General features: G+C 39.3%; 3 protein-coding genes across 7 annotated transcripts in view; 2 read left to right on the top strand and 1 right to left on the bottom strand.

Annotated features, from left to right (window-relative positions):
• The first annotated feature begins 76 nt into the window (after positions 1 to 76).
• Positions 77 to 6,929, top strand: Lkrsdh (lysine ketoglutarate reductase/saccharopine dehydrogenase). Its single transcript, XM_071718030.1, has 10 exons — positions 77 to 586; positions 984 to 1,466; positions 2,133 to 2,358; positions 2,820 to 3,147; positions 3,536 to 3,899; positions 4,428 to 4,750; positions 5,061 to 5,310; positions 5,429 to 5,692; positions 5,779 to 6,160; positions 6,574 to 6,929. The coding sequence occupies exons 1-10, from the start codon at positions 491 to 493 to the stop codon at positions 6,687 to 6,689; spliced, it is 2,832 nt and encodes a 943-aa protein (XP_071574131.1). The 5' UTR covers positions 77 to 490; the 3' UTR covers positions 6,690 to 6,929.
• The window catches only part of LOC139779633 (A-type potassium channel modulatory protein KCNIP1), an 86,982-nt gene continuing 69,251 nt past the window's right edge, over positions 4,937 to 22,667 (bottom strand). For 3 of the 5 annotated variants that reach the window (XM_071718045.1, XM_071718044.1, XM_071718046.1), the window contains exons 3-7: positions 19,715 to 19,784; positions 19,572 to 19,642; positions 17,464 to 17,742; positions 15,250 to 15,542; positions 7,052 to 14,813 (exon numbers count right to left, since the gene is read on the bottom strand). In XM_071718045.1, the coding sequence (XP_071574146.1) occupies positions 15,495 to 15,542; positions 17,464 to 17,742; positions 19,572 to 19,642; positions 19,715 to 19,784 (468 nt within the window). In that variant the 3' untranslated portion in view covers positions 7,052 to 14,813; positions 15,250 to 15,494. Of the gene's footprint in view, positions 5,343 to 7,051; positions 14,814 to 15,249; positions 15,543 to 17,463; positions 17,743 to 19,571; positions 19,643 to 19,714; positions 19,785 to 22,154; positions 22,223 to 22,667 lie in introns of those variants that run through there. The other 2 variants (XM_071718048.1, XM_071718047.1) reach the window with 2 other exon arrangements.
• Positions 12,112 to 22,667, top strand: part of LOC139779636 (dynein regulatory complex subunit 5) — a 27,123-nt gene continuing 16,567 nt past the window's right edge. Inside the window, 3 exon segments of the mRNA XM_071718050.1 lie at positions 12,112 to 12,197; positions 20,229 to 20,290; positions 22,041 to 22,313. Coding sequence (XP_071574151.1) covers positions 20,244 to 20,290; positions 22,041 to 22,313 — 320 coding nt within the window. The 5' untranslated portion in view covers positions 12,112 to 12,197; positions 20,229 to 20,243.

Here is a 22,667-nt window from a genome sequence, read left to right as displayed (position 1 = left end):
GAAAACACTGTAGCGTCATACGCTTGACAAGTCTATTGTTTACGATTAGACATTTATTCTTGGTGCGCGCGTGTCGTCATTATCAGGCCGGTAGCGATAAACGCGCGTGAGAAGAAAAACAAATTTTTCCGGGGTTGCACCGTACGCTCCTTTCAATGGTACAGCCAGTATACGATGGTCAGAGGGTCATACGATGCCGATAAGAGCGTGACTCCGAGTTTATCAACGATTTTGTAATACTTTCTGACATTTTCACTGACCCAAGCAGTACGAGCACATACGTGTAGTATAGCGTAATACATACAGTAATACATTGTCGACTCTCGGTTCAAAACATTCAAAAACAGTTCGAACACAACCGAGAGATTCGCGTTATTCCAGTCGACGCGATCGCCGCGAATCGGTTTCAACTGGTGAATTCCTCTCGGACCTCCTCCTGACAACCCAGCGACCTTTACACTGCCGCTAAATCAGCATCGACCAAGGTGTGATGCGGGTGTTAGGGTTGATCAAGGCTGGACGTGAATCACGTCGTCTGCTGACCGCTGCGACTCGTCTTGTCACCCATAACGCCAGATGTATAAGTGTAAGCATCCAGATACGTTCGAAATAACGCGTTCTACGTGGCATAATTTCGATGACGATCCGTCTAGTCAATCGCGCCGACGCCAGACATCGCCAGACATTCTTCGGCGAAAAACCAAGTGGACACGAGAGAAAAAAATCGATAGAAATTATTCATTCGATTCAAAAAAATTGAATTTTCCTTAATTTCCAAAGTCGGGCTTTGAATTTAAAAAATTCCTCTACTCTTTTCTTCCGTTGCTCCTCGTGTGAAACGTCCGGTGGTCCGAATTCCTCTGGGTAATTCCTTTTGAAAAATCAATAACAAAAGAAGCAGGTTTTTTTTTAAACGAACCATCGCAGATGCGTAAAGCATATACTAATTAAGCTGTGCGTTTCCTCGCATCGAATCTTTTTAGAATCTTAAGGGCAAAGTAATAGCTATAAGACGAGAGGATCAATCAGTATGGGAGAGGAGGGCACCGTTAGCCCCGGCGAACGTTCGCCGCCTCGTCAGATCGGGCGTGAAGGTGATCGTGCAGCCCAGCAACCGAAGGGCGTATCCCGCCCAAGCCTACCAGGCGGCAGGCGCCCTGCTGCAGGAGGACATCAGCTCAGCCTCCGTCATCTTCGGTGTCAAGCAGGTGCCGGTGGACCAATTGATACCCAATAAGACGTACTGCTTGTTCTCGCACACCATCAAGGCCCAGGAGAGTAATATGCCCCTCCTGGACGCGATTTTGGAGAAGAACATACGTCTCCTGGACTACGAGAAGCTCACGGACGCGGATGGCCAAAGAGTGGTGGCTTTCGGCAAGTACGCCGGGGTCGCCGGAATGGTGAACATACTTCACGGTTTGGGCCTGAGGCTGCTAGCCTTGGGTCACCATACTCCGTTCATGGTACGCTTATGTATTCTAGAAATGATCATAAATGCACCATTGATCCAGAAATTATTATTGAATTAAATGTTCTATTGGATTCATTCAATTAATTTATTATTAATTTATTAATTATTCAATATTTCATTGAATTGATAGACGTCATATTGTTCGGGATCAATTATAACGTGATTTAAAAAAAGAATGTAAAATTATATACGTTATATTCTGAGATATAATTCTTTTTATTTATATTAAATTGATAATAATCAATTTTATTTTCTCTACAGTTTAAACCGTAGACTGTGTATAAAAATTTAGAATTACTCACTGTTATCTTTGCAAAATTTCATAAAAATTTAAATAAATGTTATCTCTTTAAGTGACCCATTAAGAGAGTATTATCTGATTGATAAAATTTTGTTTGTTGTATTCCTGTAGTTCTCCTTCAGTGGAAAAGTGTAGTGGAAAAAATAAACTAGGTGCATGTGATAAGCAATTATCAAGATCCGGGTGTAAGAGATCACAATGAGATCTGTTATATACTATTGTAACTTCTAAAAAATATCAGACTATTACATATATGTATTTTAATTGAGATGAAAGTTATTCCAAACAACATGAACGTCTCTATCGATTCAATATTTAATAATTAATAAATTAATAATAAATTAATCGTTTGATTAGCACATCGGACCGGCGCATAATTATAGAGATTCAGCTATGGCACGCCAAGCGATTCGCGGTGCGGGATATGAAATCGCGCTGGGCGCCATGCCGAAGTCGATCGGCCCGTTGACCTTCGTCTTCACGGGCAGCGGTAACGTTAGCCAGGGTGGTCAGGAGGTCTTCCAAGAGTTGCCTCACGAATACGTGCCGCCCGAAATGTTGCGGAAAGTCGCTGAGCACGGCGGTATGTTGCAACTCGCGACGTCGTTTCGCAACTTGCGAAACGCTTTATCGCTTTTAAGTCGTCGAGTCCTCTCGCAAACATCATAATCGTCATCTAAACTGGTCTTCTGAAACTGATGGTCACTTTTCCTTTAAATTACAGAATATTACATTTTTATTCGCAGTTTAATTTACATTGTTTGAAATAAAATAATCAATACCATAATTATTATGTATATATAATCATTAAATAATCATATTGTATCGCGCTGTATGATTATATTCGCGATAGAAAGGTGTCTTATCTCTTCGTCACTCTTATTGCATCATCTTATTATATATCTTTCTCTTTTTTTCCATGATAAAACTCTTTGCACAAGAGTCGTGGAATCCATCGTCGTTTAGAGTAAACACAAATATTTATCACAGCGGTATAATCTCTTATCAGTATACGGTATATATATCTTCTTCAAATCGTTCCAGATACGACGAAGATATATGGCTGCGAGGTGCGGCGTAGGCATCACCTGAAGAGGAAGGAGGGCGACGGTTTTGATCCCGAGGAGTACGACCAGCATCCGGAGCTGTACATTTCTACCTTCAGCAAAAAGATAGCGCCGTATGCCTCGGTCATCATCAACTGCATATACTGGGCGGTGGACTCGCCGAAGCTGTTGACGATACCGGACGCGAAGTACCTCCTCAGGCCCGCTAACACCCCGTGGTTGCCGATAAGCGTCGGCGCCCCCGCCCTGCCGCACCGGATGCTCGGTATCTGCGACATATCCGCTGATCCGGGCGGCAGCATCGAGTACGTGTTAGGGATTCGGAAAAGCGTATAACAGAAGAAGTCTTCTCCGAAGACAGTAAAATTCTGCATCAATATTATCAGTTATAATTATAATTATGATCATACAATAATTTGTTTATCATTATTAATTTACACTTTAATTATAGATTTATAATATAATTTATAAATAATATGATATATAATAATTTATATATAATTATGTAATAACAACTTATAATAATGTCAAAGCACGACCTGTTGGCATATATTGCACTGTATTTTCTTGTAAACGTAAAATTTTTCAAATTATATTAAGTAATTATGGCATGGATTGTGCTCTTCAATTTATCTTGCTTTTTAATAGCAGTGAGATGATTATTGTTATACAACTGTTAATTTTTCACGCAAGGTTCATGAACGAGTGCACGACGATCGATACGCCATTTTGTCTATACGATGCCGACCGGAACAAGGACACGAAATCCTTCAAGGGCCCCGGCGTGCTGGTCTGCTCGATTGACAATATGCCCACGCAACTGCCGAAAGAATCGACGGATTTCTTCGGCAATCTTTTGTATCCATATGCTTTAGACATCATACAATCGGACGCGAAAAGGCCGCTGGACGAGCACAACTTCAGCCCCGCCGTGCACAGCGCCATTATCGCGTCCAATGGGAAATTAACGCCCAATTTCGAGTACATCCAAGAACTCAGGCAGCTGAATCAACGCAGCAAGCATAAAGCCGATAACGGAGAACAGCAGAATAAAACGGTAAAATGTTTTCTTTCGCGCGTTCGTCGCTATAATATCCTTTTTCTGTTTTATATCTTTATTCAAATTACATAACAGTCCGACGCGAAAAATTCTACAATTTTAACGTCTAAATGGGTCTGTTTTCTATTGTTGAACTGCCTGCACTAGTTCAGAGTTTATCTTTTTCCTTCCAATGTGGAGTAAAAAAGATAAACTCTGAACTAGTGCAGACAGTTCAGCAATAGAAAACAGACTCAATTGTTAAAAACGTTTATTGTAAAACATAACAAAAATATTAACGACAATTTATGATTCGTATTATTCGAACCATCTAGATTCGAAATTTTTGAATCGTTCAGATTTGAATAGTTAGAAATTCGAATTGAATCGAATCTCACCCGATTTGAATAGCTCGCACAATCTCAAATCTCTACAATTTAGTACGATTGCAATCTGGATTCTAGTACAGTAGATTTGAAGCGATGCCGAAATTAACGGAATATTACGGAAACACGATTTTGTTTGTCTATGCCAACGTGCCAACAGGTGGTCGTTCTCGGCGCAGGATACGTTTCCGCACCCTTGGTTGAGTATTTGCACAGGGATAAGAATATAAGGCTGGTAGTGGCGTCGCAGCTGAAGGATGAGGCTGACGCGCTGGCCAATCAGTTCCCAGGTGTGGAGCCAGTCTTCTTGAACGTCCTCGATCGTCCTGACACGTTGCACGATGTGATAAAATCGGCGAACGTGGTCGTCTCCCTTCTGCCGTACTCGTTGCATCACGTCATTGCCAAGGCTTGTATAGAAACCAAGAATCACTTGGTAACAGCGAGCTATATGAACGACGACGTCAAGGCATTGCACGAAGAGTAAGCATCAATACAAACGAGTTCATGTATCCTAAAATGCACCATGTTTAATCGTATGCGATATGTCCAACGCAAAATCTTGATAAATGCAAAAAGTAGGATTCAATAAAATCTTCCAATTTTTAGGATTAGGGAATCGATGATGGTGGCTCTCGTTGCTTTTTGCGATTAGAATCCCGCTGAAAATAGATGTAAAATATGTTTATTTTAATAGAGAGATATAATTTATCGCCATAGTACACAACGTCAAACGTGTTTACTTGAAATGTTTACTAATTGTAAGTTAAAATCTTGTTTTTTTCGTGGATAGAGCCCAAGAAGCTGGCGTCACCGTGCTAAATGAAGTCGGATTGGACCCGGGCATCGATCATTTTTTGGCGATCGAGTGTTTCGACGATGTGAGACAAGCGGGCGGCAAGATAGAGTCCTTCGTCTCGTGGTGCGGTGGTTTGCCCGCGCCGGAGTGTTCCTCCAATCCTCTGAGGTATAAATTCAGTTGGTCCCCACGAGGTGCACTGCTAAACACCCTGGCGCCAGCGAAATACCTTCACGAGGGTCAGGTGAGCCGTTGAAGTATTTTTCGTATCTATCCCTAAAAGAAATGGTTTATCCTTTATTAAACCGAACAGGATTTATTTAAAAAGAGTGACACGTATTGGTATATTTTTTTCCTTGTAGGAAGTGGAGATCGCGGGAGGCGGCGATTTGATGTCCACCGTACAGGACTTGGATTTCCTTCCGGGCTTCGCCTTGGAAGGCTTTCCCAATCGAGACAGCACTATGTATAGAGATTACTACGGCTTACAAAACGCGAGTACCGTGCTGCGTGGTACGCTCAGGTTCAAGGGATTCTCAGATACCATCCTAGGCTTGCAATTGCTCGGTCTGATCGATCCCAATCCGCATCCGATTTTACATCCGAACGGGCCGGACATCACCTGGGTGGGTGTCACCAGTTTTCCACATATATACGCGAAATATTCCGCAAATAAAAAAAATCGATCCGTCCTCAATTATTTAAATTCTAGCGAGTGTTGGCGTGCAACTTGCTCGGTTTGGCGAACGACAGTATCTTTTACGAGAACCTGAAGCAGAAATTGGCGGAAAGAGTGAATTCGTGGGAGCGTGTGAAGGCCATCGAAGATCTGGGCCTCTTGGAGGAGGATCTGGTCTTGAAACTGAATACTCCTCTCGACACGCTTACGCATTACTTGTCGAAGAAGCTCTATTATGAGAAAAACGAGCGTGATCTTGTGATACTGAGGCACGACGTTGGTATACTTTGGCCGGATAACAGGCGGGAATCCAGAGGAATCAACTTGGTGCTTTATGGAGACGCTTCTGGACAATCCGCAATGGCGCGTACGGTCGGTTATCCCGCGGCTATCGCCGTCAAGATGATTCTGGATGGTTCGTAGTCCGCCCTTTGATATTTTTCGTATAATTATTTGTTCAATTTCTCAGCTTAAAATTGTCACTTATAGGCTACATTTTCTTATCGCGCAAAATAATTTTTATATTGAAATTACTGCCAAGAAGAATACATAAATGTCTAGGTGATCAAATTAATTATTAGAAAATGTAATATGAATATATAGATTTCAATGATGATAAATTTATAGAAAAATAGTAGACAGTTTCTGAAAATTTTAGCAAATCATCGATATAAATTATACCGCAATTTCCTAAAAAAAGATATCTGAATGATTTATCTGTATATTAATTTAATTCATAAATTATGAATCATAATATGCTTTAAATATTAATTGAACATGTACTTATTCGAGTTTACTCCAATGTTCTTACAATCTAATTTTATTTAGGTGAAATTCAGCAGCGTGGAATGGTGCTGCCTTTCACGCCCGATATATATCGATCTATTCTTAATCGACTGAGGACTGAAGGCTTACAATCCTTCGAGACCTCTAAATGGCTATGACTGATTCATCACAAACCACCATAATTGTTTTTCGACCATGTGTACATATATCTTGCATTGCAGAAATTAAAAGTTAATATATTTTACTTACTTATGTATAATGCAAAAAGTAAAAAAAATATATTTTTTTAATTTTGTAACAATTTTATACACATATCAGCATTAACAAATTTATGAATGAATTATATAAGCATAGTATTACGAATTGTTTTAATAAAAAATAAAAGACAGATTATGATACTCTCTTTTCATTTTCTATTGTAATTATACTTGTATTACTTATGTCTTATATTAATCAATTTTTACATCTAAAATGTTTCTCGCGTTAATAAGCGTCTGATGGGAAAACCAGGAAGACGGGATTTTTTTAATTTGATATATTTAACATTTATTGATATTACCACCCCAGTGTGGAAAATCGCTAACAATACAATGATATTTCGCTTATTGCAATCTCTTTTTGTCTCAGTAAATCTAATCACCTTAAGATATAATTAGAATGATAACACAGGAACACCACTCTCGCCTCTACTCGTTACGATTTGATTGAAAACGAATCGATTTTACGCGCCGGAACAATCGGAAAGACTATCGAAGCACCAGTAAAGTAATTAATTTGCAGTCGTGATTTGAACGTCGCGTGCGTCTATGTCACACGACTAATTGATTTGCGTGACGAATTCGCTAACCCTTTGCAAGAATTAGACAAATCTGGTAACAATGATTTTCACTGCTATTTTAAGCGGCAAAGTTTTGTGCTAAATAGCACAAAAGAATATGTATAATAAACGATGATATAGTTTCGATTATTTCATACATATGCATATACAATAATTGAAATTTTTTGCAACGACACCTATCAGATAAAATCTATTAAAACGATTAAAATTAAATGGATTCCATTGATTTTTAATTTATCTTTATAAAAGCGAATAATGACGCTGTAATATGATAAAAGTATTCCTCCAGTTTTAGTACGATAACTCATTTTATTATTTAAAAGCGATAAATAATTTAAGCTACATCGGTATTCAATGTTGGACCTTGTGCGTGACGTAATTTGATGTTTGCTCCTCGTTTCTAAAACTAAAGTTGAAACTATAAACCTCAAATAACTGTTTTTTTTGTGTCACACTATAAAATCTATTACTATTACAATGGCGGTTAAAATAATTTTTAATTGTTTCGCAAATTACTACGGCGTGAACGTGATCGTAACTTTTATGAATAATTTCTAATAATCTCTAATTGGCCTTTGCGTAAGTTTTACAAATTACTGGAACGACTATAATTTTTACAAAGCGCTTACGAGGACTTTAGAGATGTAAGGCGGCACATCCTGCTTTTACAAAAAATATTTAATCAGTTGCAAGAAGAATATACAAAAAGATCCAATCTAATTAAATACTTTTCGAATGTCCCCGTAAAAGAAAAAAATTGTTGAAAAAGTGGAATTTGCTTCAAATATAGAAATGCTACACGCGCAAAGAGATTTCGACGATTCGTTAAAGTGTCCCGAAAGAAACCCCTACCTACCCTATCCATAATCTTTACCTAGAAATTACCTATCGATGTCATTAATTAGAAACTACGTATGATGATTTACAGATTGGCAGTATGAGATATAATTAATGCATTCTGCATAATTACACTGTAGTAATGCGTATTCTGTATTATCACTATAAAGAGTAACAGATCCGAGCCCGCGAGGGAGGATCTCGCTAATCGATCGTAACTCTAACTTCACTATAAAAAAGTGCTTCCAAGCTCAACAATTGTATCGTCTCTAATATAACCAGTGATATTACGTAACGATTAACTATTTTAATAAACTGTGACACCCTTTTTTTCCACGAGCAATATTAGTATTCGGAAGCCGCGCCGATATTTCGAGCTTCAAACGTAAATCTACGCTCGAATAGTCCGTGAAAACTTGTCTCTCTGGTCTGTTTTCTCATGTAAATAAAAATTACGACAGATGCTAGAGAAAACGCCGGAGATAATGTAATCGGACAAGTTAAGATCTAAACAATATTCAAAGTTTATTTATAATATTAATTCTTTTTGTTCTTCTCTAAACTAGTTCACTAAATTTTTCGCAAATTTGTTACAATTTTTATAAATAATTTAAATAGATTTAGATAATTACAATTATACAACTCCGTCATAGTGCATGAAATATATAGATGTATAAAATTACATAATTATATTATATGCATGTTTAATTAGAAGGTAATTAGGGTGTGATAATCAGTGCAAATAGATTCGAACGTGGAAATAATTCACTCGAATATCGACGGCCTCCGTCCGATAGATCTTGTTGACTATTTTACGCGCAATTTACGTGACTATCACGCTTACAACGCCGTTAAGCGCACGTAACGGGATGAAGACTATCTTCGCGCTCGCTAAGACTGATGTCCCTCATTTAGTGATTGAGATAGAAGGAGAGAGATAATGACTAGTATAATAGTAATCCTTCGACAATATTTAAGTTTAAAGCCACGCAATTTTTACAATATCGTACGGTAAATCTCCTAATGTTCTCTAAACCTTAATAAATTGACTAGGTTGCCGTTCAGCTACACTCCCCGCCTCACCCCTCCTCGTATATTTTTTCTTCTCTCGTCTTTTGGGATTATCGTAATTGATTCGATTTGTTACGCATTCTTTGTCCAATCGCCCGTGGTACTCGACAGTCGATCCCACACAAACGTACCCTCAAAATTAAAAATCAGCGCCACATATCAATTAACGGTGTGCCTGTTAAACATATTTGTTAAAATTTAAAATGCACGCAATCGAGCCAGCGATATGACATTATTTTAACGCACGTTTAAAAAAAAGATAGAACTATAATATTGTCCAAAAACATTATTTTTGCAAATTGTGTATTGACTTTAAGTTATTTTGTAATCAATTATATTTTAATTTATTATATGCTTCGTATTAGTCTCGACGGAATTTAGTCGTGTTTTAACTTCTTGGAGGTGTCAATAGTGTTCATCTTCTAAGTTCAACTTAGAAGATCCTGTTAGTTAGTTCGTGCGAAATATAAAGTTTCATTACACAGAACCAATAATTTCTAAATAATTTATATATTCGTTTCTATTCTGTTCAATGATTTGACATTAACGTATATCCAGCGCTTGATATAATTAAGTTTTACCTTTTTAGGAACATTTCACAATTCATTTCGAGAATTTATTATGTATAGTATACATGTAGTTAGAGGCAAATAGATTTCAATTAATTTTGCTTTGTGTAGAATTCTGTTCTTTCAGTTTAAAATTCGTAGGCATGTTTCTTTTTAATAACTGTTTCAAATAAAAATCACGTATCCGTGTTCATAAACATTTTTATAGGTATTAGCGCAATTATTTTTATTTTTATGCTTTTTGAGTATTTTCTTAGGAATTTTTGTGCTTTTCTTCTGTTTAATACCGGATTGCAATCAGCAAAAATTGCCGGCTATTACATGAAATCTGCGTAGAGAAACGTTTTTGCGAATATACTTCGTGCCTCGCAAAAGGTAACAAAAATTTATAAAAAATATACGGTATCCCGTGTTTGTACAGTTTATGCGCATAGGTATTAGTCTTCCATTGCGATACGTACAGAAGCAAAGGGAGATGCCTCGATGGGAGAAGTTTGTCCCGATGTCTGCGCGTTTGCAATTGAATTAATTCCGAAAAAGTGTGGGAAATAGTGTGGGAAATAGGATGGGAAATATAGCAAAAAGTCTGCTAGAAAAGTTCGGCTCGATATCTCAAAAATTCGCGTGCCCGCGGCTCTCGATTTACGTTAACATTTTACGGCGCATGGCACATTGAATATCAATCAACATGCTGGCAGAGATTTAAGGTGTAGGTATTTCACAAAAAATGTGTTTGATTATACATATCTCCGTGGTTAACGCTACAATATGTATAAATATACATCGACGAGAGACCATAGGAAGATATATATAATAAATAAATGTGTATCGCTATCTCTTCAAGCCGAAGTGATCAACGCGATCCTGTTCGGTCAAATCTGCGTTTATATTTCGAAGTCGCAGGACGGCGCTGATCACTCTAAATAGATACGACACACTCGTATATCCTAAAGAATATAAATCCTCCGTCGACAGTTATCATGGCGAGAAAATCGCAGCGGTTTTGCACCGTTGATCACGGGCATTAATGTTGCTAGAGATTACTTCTTTTATTTTAATTATACCCTCCGATCTTAAAAAAGAGCCATTAATGTGACAACGCTTACGAAATATTGAAGCGTCCGGCGTAAAAGCAATTTACTTAAATAATTACGTTAAATAATTTTATATTAAATAATTACATTGAATAATTTCCTTCTGATGCAAATTAACGACACGCGCAAATTAACGACTCCGACGCGATTAAAAAGACGGTTTGACGTTAAAAGAAGCTCCTATATATAGACCGGCCGTCCTCTTTTCTTATTTTTTTTACAACTTCCTGTAAGCGTTCGCAAATTAATGGCCGGCATTGTATATGTGCTTTTATTCCAAGTTCGGTCCTGACACTTGATGGCGATAACTCCTTAGCTTTCTGAGTGCGATCACAGACTCGAGGTGCAACATCTTTTACGAGAGATCACGAGAGATCATCGAGGAAAAAAGAAGAAGAAAAGGAAAGGAAAGGGAAACTGCATTCGTCATCCTTCGCGGAACCATTTAAATAGTATTTTATAAATTTCTTCGCGTCTTTTCGAATCCAAGGGGGACATTTAGCGCTTGGAATTTTCGTGCGATTTAATAATTCGAACAGCACGAATTTCAAGATTTTTAATCGTTTAGACCATATCATATCGAACAATTCGAACTGTTCGATCTATTGGATCTAATCTCGTATGTTTAAAATAAAACAAACAATAATTTATTTCTTTTTTGTTTGCAATGGATGTCCGAGCTAATAGAACAGCAAAATCTTCGAACCGATCGACCATTAATTTCAAACTCGAACATTACCTCCGAACTCGGATTTAAAGCTCGAACATTCTTATTTGTTCGTTTTGACTTGTCCGAGCGCAATTTGTTTGAATCTCTTGCCTGAGTTTTAATAAGGTTTTAACATTTAAGCGTTCTTGATCCGATGACCTTATCCTCTATGTATGTACATACGTGACCCTGTGTGTCTTGTAGAGATTCAGCGTAAACTCAACTTAATTGTCCCGCGCTCGACCGCGATGGAAGCTGTGCGATCTCGCCGTTATTAAGTCGTTGATTAGTCGTTATAGAAACGCACGCGCCATAGGGCGTAGCCTAGCAACACGCGTGTTCCATAGTTCCATTCCCGATTCCCGTGAAAGCCACCGCCGGCGAGGTGCCTCGTGCCTCGTGTCCCATCCGTCGCTCGGCGACGATAATTCCTCCCGGGAAGAGAAAATCCCGCGACGAGTATCGCGATCACGACGACCGATCAACGACGATCCCAAGTTTCTGGCTTGATGCGGACCGCCAACGGTGACGGGCGATACTACAAAGGGGTACGTGTGGATCGTGATCGCGCGATGTATTTTGTATAGAGCGTATCGACGAAACGACGTGCATTTTCTGAGAATGAATGAATTTTTCCCGAGTCCGACGACCGGGCGCTTAAACGCGAATTTATCCTAAATTACGTGTATGCATATATATATATATATATATATATATGTATATATAAATCGTACTATATTATTATTCTCGTTTTATACTTAAGTAACAGCTAACTACGGTAGCTTTGGTGTTTCATTGTAATCGATTTTGATAATCCATAATCGCCGCTCAGGCTTCCGCTACTCGGCTAGTCTGACGTATGCCCCCCGCAACGCTCGCACGCCTACGACTCGCAATAACGGATACATTAGAAAATCGATGCTTCGCACACGTACACCTACATGTTACACGCTATGAACGCTTACAAGGAGTCCGCGGGCGATCAATATCTCTTGTCAGCGGCTTCAATATCGGTGAATACGATTGAATGGCAAATATTGCGAAACTATCGCTAAGGAAAGAGTGTCGGATTGATAAGAACCGAAAATACCTTTCCGGTAAGCATCAGCGTGTACGCTGCGTGTCACGACGAATCAACGACGAAAGAAAAAGTTGTTCGCAGATGTTGGGGTGGGGGGAGAGAATATTGCTAAATTTTACTAATAAGCAAGCATCGGCCGATACGGGTATGCGTTTGGTATATCGAAAAAAATTGGCCGTACCCTTGCCAGCAGAAATATTGAATGCCCGCGAGGCTCGTTAGAATCGATTGGGTCTAGAAAAAGGCGTACAACGAAGTTTTCAACCTACGAACCTACCAACGAAAGTACGTACGTATGTATGATATCTACACGGAGAGAATTTTCTCTTAAAATTTACCCTAAAATCATGGTAGTTGTGGGACAACATGTACCACCAAGAATTTTATGTGAGCTATTCTGATTAATATCCACCATAATAAGAAATATTAATATCTATTTCATTAAAATATAAAATATATTTGATTAATTTTACTAAAATATATCTAGGAAATTTCAATAATTTTTCAAAATTTACCAATCTGCATGGTAATTTTTATCACGTTGTTTGTAAAATGTCTTTTGTATATTTTAAAAATTCCTTGGTTGCCAAGTTGTCCCAAGTTTGTAGTGAATTTAAGAGTAAAATATAACAAAAAATTCTCTCCGTGTACGTTCGTCGATGATCATCGTGTGGCTAACAATTTAATCGAGAGAGACCGAAACGCACAGCCACGTCGAAAACGTACAAATCATCCTCGCCGTTCGCGATACGCAATCGTCGCGACCATGCGATCGTAATAAACGGTCGTAACAGTGGAGAATGTAAAGAGATCGACGAGTATAACAATTACGCGGAGTGTTTAAACTAAAATGATAGACTAGAAAAGTCAATTTGCGTATACTACGTTATACAGGGTTCCCAAATTATCCGAGAAACGATCGCCGTCAAGGAGGCAACGCGATAACGGCGAGACGTACCCTGTACATATAACCATATGTGATACATTTTTCTCTTTTTAACAAAATAACATATCTTTCCGAATGTCGAGCGATAATCTACAACAAGGGAAATTCAGACTAATTTCTCAGTGCGGGATATTCTTTTTTACGACGCGAAGCGTTATTTATAATTAAGGAAGAAGATGGCCCGTATTCTGGACGCACATTTATCGATAAAAGTGCGTTCAGAATACGGGTCGATGTGTTTCCAAATGAATCACACGATCTCTCGTAAGTCGTGAGAACGCTCCTGGTAACGCAAAGTCGCGCGATCGATCCGTTATGATCCTCGTCTTTAACACCTAGAAACAGAATCGTGCGAATATAACGCGAACGTCCGAAACTGGATACGACGTCCCCCGGGTGACCTATAAATAACTTTCTTTTTCTCTCTTTTTTTTTTTTTTTTTTTTTTTTTCAGAACAATTTAGGATCCTCGTTCTCGTGCTGTAGTTTCCGACTCACAGCCACGCATAGCACTAAACTCCGCCGTTTCCCCCTGTTCCTTCATCATCGTAGTCTGAAATTCCCAACATTTGGCACGAATTCTCGCGATACCAGGTTCTTCGATCGCGGGAGATCTTCTCGCTCGTGTTCTTGTTCGAGCCCTCGACCGGCATCTCTTCGTTTTCGAGGGTATCCTCTCTTCCTCAGACGCCGTTCTTCGCGTCTAAAGCGCGAGAGATTGCAACGTAGGAGCTCCACAGGTATACCTATCTCGCGCATTAATATTCGACCTTAGATCGTTCTTGCAACTCTCGCTCGACCCTTGCCAGAGATCGACGCCAATTGTCGGTTCCGTGATTACCAAAATATCCGGCAATCATCGTCGCGAGATCGTTCGCGAGACGTTGTCTCTCGCGCTGCGTAAAGCAACAGTCCCCACGTGTTCCGCGTGCTGTTTTCGAAACGGCTGAACTTTCGGCTAAGCTCCGTTAGTCGGCGAGAATAAGGACGACACCTTGCACCGTGTCCTCGTGCTGCTTGCGCAACGTTTCGCAGAACGAATGGGCAACAAGATGCCGGGGAATCCGCTCGTCGATTCCACAGATTTAGACCTCGATTGCTATTCTACGTCGCTAGGAGCCGTGTTATCGCGTTGCCCTAAAAGAGGAAGATCAAGGCCTTAAACCATAAAAGGTTTGAAAAAAATAAGAAAATATAAAAAAAGTGTCTATAAAGTTTTGGAATAAAAATAAGTAGCGAAAACTCGCTTCTCGATCACTCAAGTACGCTTTAACATTTAATTCGATGCTTGAGCTGGCAAAATAACATCGAAAAAAGATTCAACAAATATTTCAGCCTCCCAATTAATTTTCGTCGGAAAGAATCGTCTTCGAGAATTCCTCGAGGGATTTGTCGCTGGATTGACACGCTCCACAGCTATCCCTTAGCTAGCTCTATTCCGAATATATATATTCTCGATTTTCATAAGAACTATACATTCGAGAAGTGCCTATCTCGTTTGAGGAGGAGAGAGAGCGAGAGCTCTCAGCGGTTTCGGCGAGTATCGGGGAAATCTAAGCCTCGGCGAGTTTACCTTTAACAAAAGAGCGGTGCCTCCGGTTGGTTCCACCAGTGGGCGGCCAGAAGTAGATAGAGCTCCTGATCCTGGACGGTGTAACCGGGTGGCGGTTGAGAGGGCAGAGGCGGCGGGATAGGCGGCAGCAGGGAATAGGACGGCGGCGGCGGCGACGGGGACAGGGATTGCGAGAACGTTGTCGTCGAGAGCGGTGTCGGCGGCGTCGCGGTGACCACTGCTGAAGGCTCGTCCTTAGCCGGAGATCAAAGCGCGCAGTCGAACATCGCCAGCGACCGTGTGATCACATCGTCCTGCGTCAAGTTCACAAAATATGAACCGGACAAGATTTTCTGGTGACGATTATGTTTCTTAACTTAAATGTAAATTTCCAGATTCGGAAACTTTGCATCGCAATATCTCCGCTCGTAGGATACGCGCGTAGACAAAAAACACTTTTATCATATAATTCAAACCGAAGCTATCGATTGAGCCTACTTAGAATTTGATCGGTTTTCAGCCGTTGTTGAGATCCGGTAATCTCGGAAAATCGCAACTCTCCTTTACTCGCAACTCAACTTTACTCGTGTAAAGATACATGGGTGGTCTCGCTGCGCGAGACATTACCGTCTCTTGATCAACTGAACACCATTCAGTTCGATTTCAGCGCGACGGTTGCAAGTCGCACGCCTTGCCCGGAATATTATTACGTTATCGACGAAAGAACGCTGAACAAACTACAAACAAGCTCGCGCACGCTCCGCAAGCATCGATTAATCTCCAGTGTGTCCTTATTTTTGTTTCTTGCATTCGCGCCTCACGTGCACCGCGTGCGAATTCACGTGCATCTATTGTTCAAGCAATATATTCGTATATGTTTTTGTGTAATTTCCATCGCTAGAATTGTAAGTTCGTTACATCACTGCAAATTCAAGTGTGTTATTTTTACATGCATAAACGTCTAAAAATGACACATTTGACTGAACTTTTCTTTTTACATGCTTCTTGCGTGTTAAATTACGTCATTTAATACGTTTAATCGTATTAAATTAAAAGATAATACGTTCAATCGTGTTAAATGATGTGATTTAAAGAAATCACACCAAGAAATGTGTAGGTACTTTCTAAATCTCATAGAGTGGTTTCACCACAAATATATTACAGTGATTGTGATAGTCACCCCAAAAAGAAAGGGTTGTCACTCTAATTTGAGTAAATAATGCGGCTACTCTACCGGAGTGATACGATCTCGCTCTAAAAGCTATAGTGAATCACGATTCACTAAAGATCGACTGATAAATGACTCTAACAGAGTGAAATTTTCCACTCAAAATTGTAGAGTGACGTAATTCACTCCTATGGATATTGATTTAGTGCACTCGAAAAAAGCGCTCTTTCACTCAAATAGAATGCGATTTCACTCCAACTTATAGAGCGTAATTTTACTCTTTCTTAGAGTGGCGATTCACTCGAAGTGCACATGCTCACTTTTCGTTACATTTGAATTATTTTACTCGTTTTGAGTAATATTTCATTCTTCGACTTTTAGAGAGTAAGAAGAACTTCAGTTAAAATAATACATTTGGATTTGCAGCGATAGCAAATATTTCGCGAAATATTTTTTGATGCCAAACACTTTGATGAGAATACCTAATTACGAAGATATTCAACAGTCTTTAATGTCAAATAATTTTGCCAAATTAATTACCGAACTAAATGGATAATGAAATCGTATTTCTTGGTCAGATGTATAACAGAGTATTACTTTAACAGAAATATATAATCCGACAGTTAATTATCAAGATGTGTAACATAGAAAATTATGAGCTTAATTCAAAAAGAGGGAATCGTTCCAAGTCTTCTCTTTGGCTGAAATTGCGAGTTGAAACTAACTGAAAGAACACCCGGCAGATCTGGGACATCTCTCGTATATATGTATGTCTCGAGGAACTTGGCATTCATTTACGAAGGGAATGCATACAGAGTGTCCCGAGTTCACTATACCTTCTTCTATTCTATTCAAACTTTAACCAAGTTGAAGGTATTATTAAAATAGCCTGTCCGTCAATATGAAAACGTGATAGCAAAAGACATGCTGATAGCAAAAGCGTCGAAGAAAAGTCAGCGCATCATACTCAAAGGGTCTACGGAGATAAAAGGGTGCGACGGTATAGGGACGCCCTGTATACTTTCCATTTACTTGATCGCTCGTAGTTATTTCACAGCCAGACGTACCTTCAAACAACTCTCGATAAACTCCTCGATCGTGATAACACCGTCCTGGTTGAGATCGAGTTTCTTGAAGACCCTGTCCAGCTGTTCCCTCGCCTTCCTCTCCTCCTCGGCCGCGGCGTGATGCCGTCTGCCCATGAGCTCGTGGACCGCCGTCACGACTTCGCCCAATTCGCTCCTGGTGATGCAGCCGTCGCCGTTTATGTCGTACAGCTTGAAGGTCCATCTCAATTTCTCATAAATGCTGCCCCGCAGCAGGGTCGACAGCGTTACGAGGAGGTCCTGCAATCCCCGGAATTGTCTGAAGTCGCGCGCGATTTTAATACGAAGCGCGACGGAACGACCGACAGTGCGCTTCATTCTCCAGTGTTCTGGACCAAATCTCGTCCAAGATCGTCCATTTCGTTGAACTCCATAAAAATTGAAATAAAATTTCACGACTCGACGGATAACGAGAAACGGTTCTGACGTAAATGGATGTAAAAAAAAGCGAAAGAAGCAGAAAACCAGAGAGAAAGTTAACTGTTTCTTTAAAACGAGTGCTCGCGTTGACGTTTTCCATTACGAAGTAGAAGATTATACAATAATAAAATTGTAATAATGATGGATAATTTAATATAGAAAAATATTACAATAATATAATATTGCATATTTAAATTATGATTGCAATAATGATGCAAATGCATTTTTTTGAATAAAAAAGCAATATAACTTGCAAACTTAAATGTAAACTGAATTGCCATATTGATTATCTTGTAATGTCTTTTAAATAAAATTAAATAAAATCATCATAATTATTTCTACACTTTTGACAACAATATGTAATTATTTCATAAATTAATAATTTTTATAATATAGATTATTATACGAATTATATAAACCAAAGCAATTTATTGTTTAAATTGCTTATATGTATATTTAGCAAGATATTGTTATATATACAGCTACAAAGTTATTCGTGGGTGCATATTAAAAAAAACCCGTAAATATGCAAAAAAAAACCATACCATCTGTGACGCAAAGCATCAGCGAGGGAAATTAGTCAAATAAAATAATATCCACGTGTCCCGGAACATAGCCGAGTTCGTGTCCCGCGCGAGTACCTCGTTGGGCCACTGAAAGCTCCCGCGTGCCGATGGTCAGGCATCAAGCTGCCTTCGCGGCCATGCAATAAATCCTCGTACGCGCAACATTCGCGCGGAATGACGGATGATCAGCCGCCCCGTGAGAGCTTCGCAGGCGCGCACTTTGCCCCTCGATATCCGATGCATATTCCGATGCGTATTCCGCGTTTATCGTAAAAACGATTAATTATTCGTCCGATAGACGATCCGCTCAATTGGCCCCGGCTTGTCGACCCCGGCGACCCCGGGTCGTTCGCGTGCCGCATCATTATCGCGAAATGCCGGACATGCATCGTCCGCCCGCATATAGATGCATCGAAATTTGCGTTCCGCTTGCCGAAATTTCCCACCGAGGTTCGTCGCGCCCGTATTTTATCCGCGCGTCAATGACGGCCGTAGGACCGAACCGCGGGAATCGCGGCATAAAATACGCAGCGAATCAAGCGTGGCTTGAATTAGACACGAACCAAATTAGATTAAATCTCGAATGATTGACGATAATCATGCACTAAATTTAAAATTGATGTGGTCGTTTCACGTTATAATCGAATAGCACACGATCGCTTTATCATTTCGGCTCGATAATTTATTATTATTGTGTAGTTAATAGTCAATGGTAAAGCTACTATTTGCATAAACAATAACATATCTTATAAATAAAATATGTGCATTTTACTCTTTACGAAGTATATTTTGTGTACTTGACAATCAATTAGGGAGCGCGAATGAATAAAATTTACTTAAGAATTTCCGAATAATTGCTTCGTTTCCTTGATAAATGTACGCGCAATAATATTCAGGTGCTTAACACACGTCGAGGAAAATTTCCTTGCACAAAGGATATACGTGACGTATTTCAAGACGAGAACACACGTCGCGCGCCGTCATTCGAGAGCGAAGATATACGCCAGCGGACATTGAGTCAAGTTAAAATTAATAAATTCATGAAAAGACTACACATTACATATGAGAGAGAGACTTAATTACCCTGAAGCTGATGGCCCCGTTGCAATTAACGTCGAAGGCCTTGAATACGTAGTGGGCGTAAGGACTGGAGTCTGCAATTCGCATGAGGGGTGGCCATTAACTAATTACGCAAAAACGTGGGCTGTTATTTAATTGGAACTCACTGCCGTGCGGGAAGAATTTCGCATAAATGTCCTTGAACGAATCCTCGTGGACTACTCCCTCGGGGCACTCCTGGAAAAAAAAGGAAAGGGAAAAAAGGCCGTGAAAAATGATCATACTTAGTTCCGCGAGAGTTTTATCAGGACGAGATTAAGCGGGACACACTTCATATACTATATATATGTATATATTTGCCGACGGACCATTTGTTCGGATGAGCAGTGCTATTCTGTGGCTTGAAAATATGTACTGGTGAGACACCGGTGACTCGTTCCTCCATCAATAAAGCACAGAATGACATCGGTCGCTTTAATGTCGAGGCGTTAGATCGTATACAGGCGCGAGAGACAGTTGATAAAACCAATTGCATAGATAACAGTTTTATTGATCCGCAATATTTTCGTATCCCCCGGGTAAGAAATAGCATATCAAAACAGCAAACATATCGTAAATCATCTATGTGGACATTTCGCGAACTCTGGTGAAGTAACTATCGTGTTTTCCATCTTTGTGCAGAAACGGACGTGAACAATGAGGATCCCGCACACGATACCGCAGAACGTTATAGCAGCTTACAGGTAAAATGGAATAGAATAAATGGACCTTTATAAACTTAGCACCCTTACTATTAAAAAAAAATTCGAGTATACGCACAGGCTTCTATTAAGGTATAGATATAACATTAAACTGTTTCTCCAATCAAATACTTGTTAAATACTTTATTTTAGAATTTATTACTTACAAGACAACTTCAAAATTGATCGAAAACACACAAAGCTACAAGAGTAAAGTATATTTTAAACAAATTAGTTGCTGTCTTGATTTTGGTATTAAAATGATCCTGGAATTTAGTGCTCTACCCCAGTCCGGAATCTAGTGCTCGTTGTTTAAGTTAACAAAGTCCACCGAGAGTATGGCGATGTCAGCGTTATGTACAAGAGTAAAGTGTATTTTAAACAAATTAGTTGCTGTGCTGACTTTGGTATTAAAATGATGCTAGAATTTAGTGCTCTTAAAATGTTCTGGTCGCAAATTTATTGCTCACTATTTAACTTAACTATTTGAATTTTACTATATTTGACTTAAAGTCTCGACATCGCGCATCGTTAAGTTAAATAGTAAGCAATTTATGTTCGCGACTAGGACATTTTAGGAACACTAAATTCTAAGATTATCTTAATACCAAAATCGGCACAGCAACCAATTTGTTTAATACACTTTACTCCTGTACGCGACGCTAGCACCGCCGCAATGTCGATCGACTGTGTTAAGTTAAATAGTGAGCAATAAATTCGGGACAAGAAGGATATTAAGAACACTAAATTCTAGGATCATCTTAATACCAAAATCGGCACAGAAACTAATTTGTTTAATACACTTTACTCTTGTACAGACACTGACATCGCCATACTCTTAGCAAACTTTGTTAACTTAAATAACGAGCACTAAATTTCGGATTGGGATATTTTAAAAGTACTAAATTCTAGGATTATTTTAATACCAAAATTGACACAGCAACTAAATTTTTTGTACTTTAACATACTTTACTCTTGTATCTTTGTGTATTTTCGATCATTTTTAAAGTTATTTCCCGAGTAATAAATTCCAAAATAAAGTATTTAACGAATATTTGATTGGAGAAATAGTTTAATGTTATACCTATATGGTTAACTTTTTATTTTTGACCATTTTGCTCTCATGCAGTTATGGTAACCGCATATCGGTACATTCATCACCATTCAATACTTTTGATGTCTCTTTGGAGCGTTTTAGAGTACAAAATTGGCACAAAATTCTAGTATATTGATTCTTTCGTTTACGCCGTTTACGGTACTTTATACGTGTTATTCAGGAATGGGGGTACTAGCGTAACGTGAAGACAGCATCCCCACTTTTGATATTAATTGCCTGCGAATAGATGAGAGTGATAAATTCGGGATTAGAGCAATAAATTAGCACTTAAATGCCGTATATCTGAACTCTCTTCTCTCTTTCTCTCTCTCTCTCTCCTCTTCTTCTTTTTTCTAATGGTAGGATGCTAGGTTTATAGGAGTCCTCGCGACACGTGTATCTTCTCTTATCTCGCCTCATATATTCTGATTCCGTATATACCGTGCAAATCGAGTTTTTCTTGAATAAAGTAAAGTAAATATCCCTAGGTATATCCTTTTAAAGCAGTTCAATTTCGACAACGCAAGGTATCGCAAGAAATCGCGTCACGTGTGGTACAACAATCCTCGAAATAAACATCTTCGTATTGGATATATGAATAATATTGGCTTTACTCATTCAACAATTTAACGTTTATCCTGGCAAATTGGCTCGCAGGTGCTCGCCAGAGACCTCGCTGTTACCGCAAGAGCAAGGACGGACGCTGCGAGCGGAAGACGCCTCGTGGGACGACGGCGTAATCCCCGATTTAAAGATTCTCGCGCTTCGTACCATAGTCTCGGCCTGGAAGGATAATCCTGTTCTGGAGGATCTGCCGACGTGCGCCGACAGGGACGTGTTGCTGGAAACACTGCCGACTAATCTACCCTTCGAGTTGACGATACCGAGAATCGAGGATGAGTTTCATTGGGAACGCTCGGCCAAGGACAGGTAGAACGGAGCACCTATCGATTCTCGATTATGTGAAATACTATTATGTAATAGTATGTATTATCGAAAACGCTATCGTGAACTTTACGTCGCAATTATGGATTAATCTGCCCAAATAATAGCCGACTTTATTCAACTTTAATCGACTGTAATTTCATTCCAATCTTATTCTAATCTCTTTATAATTGGTTGACTTTGATAGTTCTTGACTTAAATCTTCCTTTAATTTTGTTTCAACTTCCAATTTATCTTGCGAAAATATTTTCGTCCCTAAAAGACGTATTTATCCGTTAAAACATGAATTTCACACCAACAGACTGCAATTAACTGCGGGTGCTTTTAAAAGGCGTAATC

Source organism: Temnothorax nylanderi, unplaced genomic scaffold, assembly GCF_030848795.1.
Source record: "Temnothorax nylanderi isolate EJ_2023f unplaced genomic scaffold, tnyl_v1.0 TNYL_tig0236_pilon, whole genome shotgun sequence".
Lineage (NCBI taxonomy): Eukaryota > Metazoa > Arthropoda > Insecta > Hymenoptera > Formicidae > Temnothorax > Temnothorax nylanderi.
Note: the sequence above shows the minus strand (reverse complement) of the source record. Positions and strands in the feature narration are given on the sequence as shown.

Bases quoted from the DNA above. Each gene is read 5' to 3' on its own strand.
- Lkrsdh (XM_071718030.1), top strand. From the start codon at position 491: ATGCGGGTGTTAGGGTTGATCAAGGCTGGACGTGAATCACGTCGTCTG. The intron at 3,148-3,535 runs GTACGTGTTAGG...TTTTCACGCAAG, and splicing joins GATCCGGGCGGCAGCATCGA to GTTCATGAACGAGTGCACGA. The intron at 6,161-6,573 runs GTTCGTAGTCCG...AATTTTATTTAG, and splicing joins CGTCAAGATGATTCTGGATG to GTGAAATTCAGCAGCGTGGA.